The sequence below is a fragment of the Electrophorus electricus genome, chromosome 3 (assembly GCF_041902795.1).
Source record: "Electrophorus electricus isolate QZ-2024a chromosome 3, ASM4190279v1, whole genome shotgun sequence".
Lineage (NCBI taxonomy): Eukaryota > Metazoa > Chordata > Actinopteri > Gymnotiformes > Gymnotidae > Electrophorus > Electrophorus electricus.
The window spans coordinates 39,621,350-39,626,632 of record NC_137499.1 but is presented as its reverse complement, the minus strand read 5'-3'; the positions used below and the strand labels follow the sequence as shown (position 1 = coordinate 39,626,632).

General features: G+C 43.6%; 1 protein-coding gene across 1 annotated transcript; it reads right to left on the bottom strand.

Moving 5' to 3' along the window:
* Positions 1-776: 776 nt before the first annotated feature.
* On the bottom strand, positions 777-2,685 carry LOC145653862 (heat shock 70 kDa protein-like). Its single transcript, XM_081708455.1, has one exon. The coding sequence runs from the start codon at positions 2,683-2,685 to the stop codon at positions 919-921; it is 1,767 nt and encodes a 588-aa protein (XP_081564581.1). The 3' UTR covers positions 777-918.
* Positions 2,686-5,283: the final 2,598 nt, after the last annotated feature.

Here is a 5,283-nt window from a genome sequence, read left to right as displayed (position 1 = left end):
TTAGGTGAGCCTCAAGCAGTGGATGACAGTAGTTACCTTGGTCATGATCATCATCTGCATGGCCACAGTTGGACCACACAATGTCCACATTACAGTTTGGCTCTGGTGGATTCCAGGTGCAGTCTGCACTTTCTGTCTCAGATGCAATACGTGTTCTGTTTGGGCATCTTTACATTATTATTATACTTTACATACAAAATATAACAGAATCCAGTATTATTTATTATCTTTTATATACGGTGAATATAAAGTTTTTCCTTCTTTTTATATTGTATATTGTACAGCAGAAACCACACATACACATGCACCCCTGTAACTATAGTGATTAGTAAATCATGCCTTCTAGCACTGATGAAACAAAAAAGGGGTCAATTATGAAAAAAAAAAAAGGTATATAATTTAATGTGATGTGAGCTTCACATATAGTGCTGCTGAGTATTTGTAGGACTAACACACCATTTCAGTTTAATTACATTTATTTAATTAGATTTCAGGAGCTCAAAAAGCTAAAAATGTTTTTTATGTTTCCTTAGTTTTTCTTCTTAATATATTTATTTTCATAAGAAAGATTACATTATGGACTGTCAAGACCACAAATTTAAGCCATTTTGTCCAGATCATTTTATTAACAATAAATATCAAAATATATTTAGATGAATATTTACAACACCGTAATATTTACCTTTTTGTAAAATGTTTCACTGGAAAAACATTGTAATGACAAATCTCACATATTGATAGTGTTACAAGGTTCTAAACGTTATTAATGCACTAGCAATGACAAAAGATGCTATTGTCCACATCAGCTAATTCTCCACATGCTGTGAAGCACAACTGAACAATACAGGCAACAACATTTTCTTCAGGAGAAACTAATTCAAAAAGAGCACTCTGAGTCCATACAAGAAGTTCACGTCCCTAATCGACCTCTTCAATAGTGGGCCCCTGGGTGCCGGCCCCTGAGCGGGCACGGGCCTGAGCTCCACAGCTTCCAGCTGGCATCCCTCCATGGTACAGTTTGGCGATGATGGGGTTGCACACCTTCTCCAGCTCCTTCAACTGATGTACGTACTCCTCCTTTACAACCAGCTGGTTGTTCTCCAGCCACATGATGGCTTGGTTGCACCTCTCAATGACTTTCTTCTTGTCATCCTCACTGATGTTGTTCTTCAAGTTCTCATCTTCCACACTGTTCTTCATGTTAAAGGCATAGGACTCCAGAGTGTTCTTAGCAGCAATCTTCTCTCTCTGCAGGTCATCCTCTGCCTTATATTTGTCTGCAACCTGCACCATCCTCTCAATCTCCTCCTTGCTCAGCCTGCCCTTATCGTTGGTGATGGTGATCTTGTTCACTTTGCCAGTGCTTTTGTCCACTGCCGACACATTCAAAATGCCATTGGCGTCAATGTCAAAGGTCACCTCAATCTGAGGGACTCCTCGAGGTGCAGGTGGGAGGCCCGTCAGCTGAAACTTCCCCAGCAGGTTGTTGTCTTTTGTCATGGCTCTTTCACCTTCGTAAACCTGGATCAGAACACCGGGCTGGTTGTCTGCATATGTGCTGAAGATCTGGGTCTGCTTGGTGGGGATGGTGGTGTTGCCATTGATGAGAGCGGTCATGACTCCACCTGCGGTCTCCATGCCCAGAGACAGCGGGGCCACATTCAGCAGCAACAGGTCCTGGACATTTCCAGATGTGTCGCCCATTAAGATGGCAGCCTGAACTGCGGCACCGGAAGCCACTGCCTCATCTGGATTGATGCTTTTGTTCAACTCTTTGCCGTTGAAGAAAGGCTGCAAAAGTTTCTGGATTTTGGGGATTCTCGTAGCACCTCCAACCAAGACAATGTCATGGATCTGGGATTTGTCCATTTTGGCATCTCTAAGGGCTTTCTCCACAGGATTCAGTGTTCCCCTGAACAGGTCAGAGCACAGCTCCTCAAAACGTGCTCTGGTAACAGAAGTGTAGAAGTCAATGCCCTCATACAGGGAGTCGATCTCGATGCTTGCCTGAGAGCTGGAGGACAGGGTTCTCTTGGCCCTCTCACAGGCTGTGCGCAATCTCCTCAGTGCACGCTTGTTCTGGCTGATGTCCTTCTTGCACTTCCTCTTAAACTCCTCCACAAAATGGTTGACCAGGCAGTTGTCAAAGTCCTCCCCACCCAGGTGTGTGTCTCCTGCTGTTGCTTTCACCTCAAAGATGCCATCTTCAATAGTCAGGATGGACACATCGAACGTACCCCCTCCTAAGTCAAAGATCAGCACATTGCGCTCTCCCTGCTTGCCTTTGTCCAGGCCGTAGGCGATCGCTGCAGCTGTGGGCTCATTGATTATCCTTAGGACGTTCAGCCCAGCAATCGCACCAGCAAATTTGGTTGCTTGCCTCTGAGAGTCATTGAAGTAGGCAGGTACAGTAATAACAGCGTTGGTTACCTTCTGACCCAGGTAGGCCTCTGCAGTTTCCTTCATTTTCACCAGGACCATGGAGGAGATCTCTTCAGGGTAAAAGGACTTCTTCTCTCCTTTGTACTCAACTTGCCCTGTTAAAGCCGTTGGTTTACTCCTCCTCGCTCGTGCGTTAGTTACCTGTCCGTGAACGCTGTGTCTTCCACGAGCTGCCGCTCGCGCTTTATATTCAAGCAGGTAACGCCCCCGTTCACCTCGCGACAGTTCTAGAGGTTTCTCCATTGCGCGAGCTCACCAACCGCGAGTCAGCCAGCGACGCCGCCAGTCCAACTGTAGACTACTGATGTCTCTGAGACCGAATTAGTCCGTAGAAATGAAACAAAGATCCAGGATGGTCTGAAAGGGGACAATACCAACAAATAACCAAACAAGTTGGAAAATGGGACATAAATGGGAAAGCGGAACCACATAGGCTATGTAAATGACTATAAATAAATGTTTTACTTTATCATAAAATTACTTCAGTCATTCCGGGCCAACGTAACGTTTCCTATTTCCCCACATTTAAGGACTGCTGTATATGTTATATTGTTCAATAAATCTGTATACAAAAGGTATTCATTAAACGTGTTTTTACTTAGATTAGTTTCAGTAGGACATTCGAGTAAAAGCAACAGAAAAAACGTGGTCCGTCCAGAACTTTCCCCCGCTGTGGTCTTGCGTCAGTGGTGGGCGTGGCCGCATCAGCTTGCTTTATTCTAATTGGTCTGATTCGCACGAGCGTTGGAGAAACAAAGAGAAATGTCAGGAAGTGAAGGGAGAGCGGTGTGGCCGGGAAGTTCATAAAATCAGAGGATTAATAAAACTGCGAGAGGGAACATGTGGATGCAGTGATCGAATACTCTGGGTCATTAGAGAGGGAAACACATTCACATGGCAAGCAGGAGACAAAACCAAAACAAAGACACGTGGCCATGGCAACGCGAAGGGTTGGTCTTCAGCCCGCCCTTCGCCATGGCCTGCCACTCCCTACGCTGAAGATGGAAATCACTGGACTGTATAAATTCTTATTGATAAATATTTATTATTCAGTACAGACACTACCTGAGATTTTCAGATCATTCCAAGGGGTTCCTACTTTTGCTAGGCCACATGCGCTTGAATACCTGACATACGGAACTGTTATGAGTTGCTCATAACAGAAAGAGGAAGAATGAAAAGCAATTTTGCTTTTTGATTTTAAAGAAGCGAAACTATCCCTTAGCTTATTTTGACTCAGTAATATGCCATAATTACATATGTGAATTCGTCAAAGACGAATTATTTGGGTTTCTATGTGCTTATATAGTTGATATGCTCTGTACTTGTGAGGTAGACGGTGGGCAGTTTATCTCGTATGCTGATCCCGCTCTCGTTTTGGAACGGGAACAAGGCCCCTGAACGTCACTAACTTTGTGGACCTGGTGAGGAAAACAAATACTAATTGTGACTTTTTTCATTCCCAATTTTTGGGGAAAAAAGACCTAAAACACTGGCATACACCTACATGATCTTACCTGACCTCACTAACGAAACCTTTTCTCCTAAGGGGATTTGGCACGAAATGACCCAAAGTTACCTGCCTCAGATGTTGAAGGCTGCTCATTGTCCTCCTCGGGACTGCTTAGATATACATCTTCCGTCTCATGGAGCATGCCAGCATCTTACATATCTATGGCGTTAACCTTTACTGAATTCCTCAAAGAAATCAGAATTTCACATTAAGTAGCTTAGCTATTTCTTACCTATAACTAGGTTAGCTAGTTAGCAGTAGCTAGATATCAACACCGTCAGACGTGTCAGTTATCGGTTTTACAGCATTTGTCATGAACATATCAGAGAGTGTTGATGCTGATCCTGATACCGTTAGTGAGGGTAAGTAGCTAACATTAGCTATGTTTGGTAAGTTGATGTTTAGCCAAACAGTAGCAAGCTAGCTAACTGAACTGTCTGGTACGTGTCATGAGATTGATGATGTGTCCTTAGGTAGCAGATCTTGACACCGGTTGAGGAATCAAAGCCGATTTTGTTTAGTGTGTTCCACTAGTCAGATAACTAGCTAGCTAACTAAATGGATGAGGAAAGCAGTAATTTGTGTGAGGGAGTGTTGTTGGTTATGTGAACATTACTGATTATATTTGAGTAAACTCAACCCTTTACCTCTCTCTCTCTCTCTCTCTCTCTCTCTCTCTCTCTCTCTCTCTCTGTGTGTGTGTGTGTGTGTGTGTGTGTGTGTGTGTGTGTGGGCTACTGGGACTGTGTAATAACTTTGCCTACGTGGTTATGCTGAGTGCTGCCCAAGACATTTTAAAACAACAGGAATCTCAGAACACAACAGTGCGTGCAAATTATAGGTCTGTATATGCTTGTCTGCCTGTATTACAGTGTGCCTAGTTGCCTGCAGAAAAATGATCTTGTCACACAATTACAATAAATAATTTAATTTGCCAGAATAAAATTAATAAATGGCATCTAAAATTTCTCATACTGAATGCCTACCTCAGTGTGGCTATCTGTACAGGAAATGCACTGAAGCACTTTTGTAAGCTGTTCTGGAAAAGAGCCATCTGATAAATGCCATAAATGCTGATGAAGTTGCCTGGTAGCAGAGGGTACATGCTGAGTTGGCTGAGTGTGTTGCCCTGTGTATTTTGTAGACTCCAGCACCAGGTCTGCAGCAAACAAAGAGTGGAAACAGCAGCAACTCGAGTCGCTATGACTGCAACCCTGTGTCAACTGCAGTAAGTCTCTCGCATGCACAGAAACGAATGATGCATCCTGTATGTGTCCCATACCCTGATAGTTTTATCAACACACTGTCATTACATGTGCTAGTTATTT

What these genes read in the sequence shown, in the direction of transcription:
- LOC145653862 (XM_081708455.1), bottom strand. Translation starts at nt 2,685, where the DNA reads ATGGAGAAACCTCTAGAACTGTCGCGAGGTGAACGGGGGCGTTACCTG.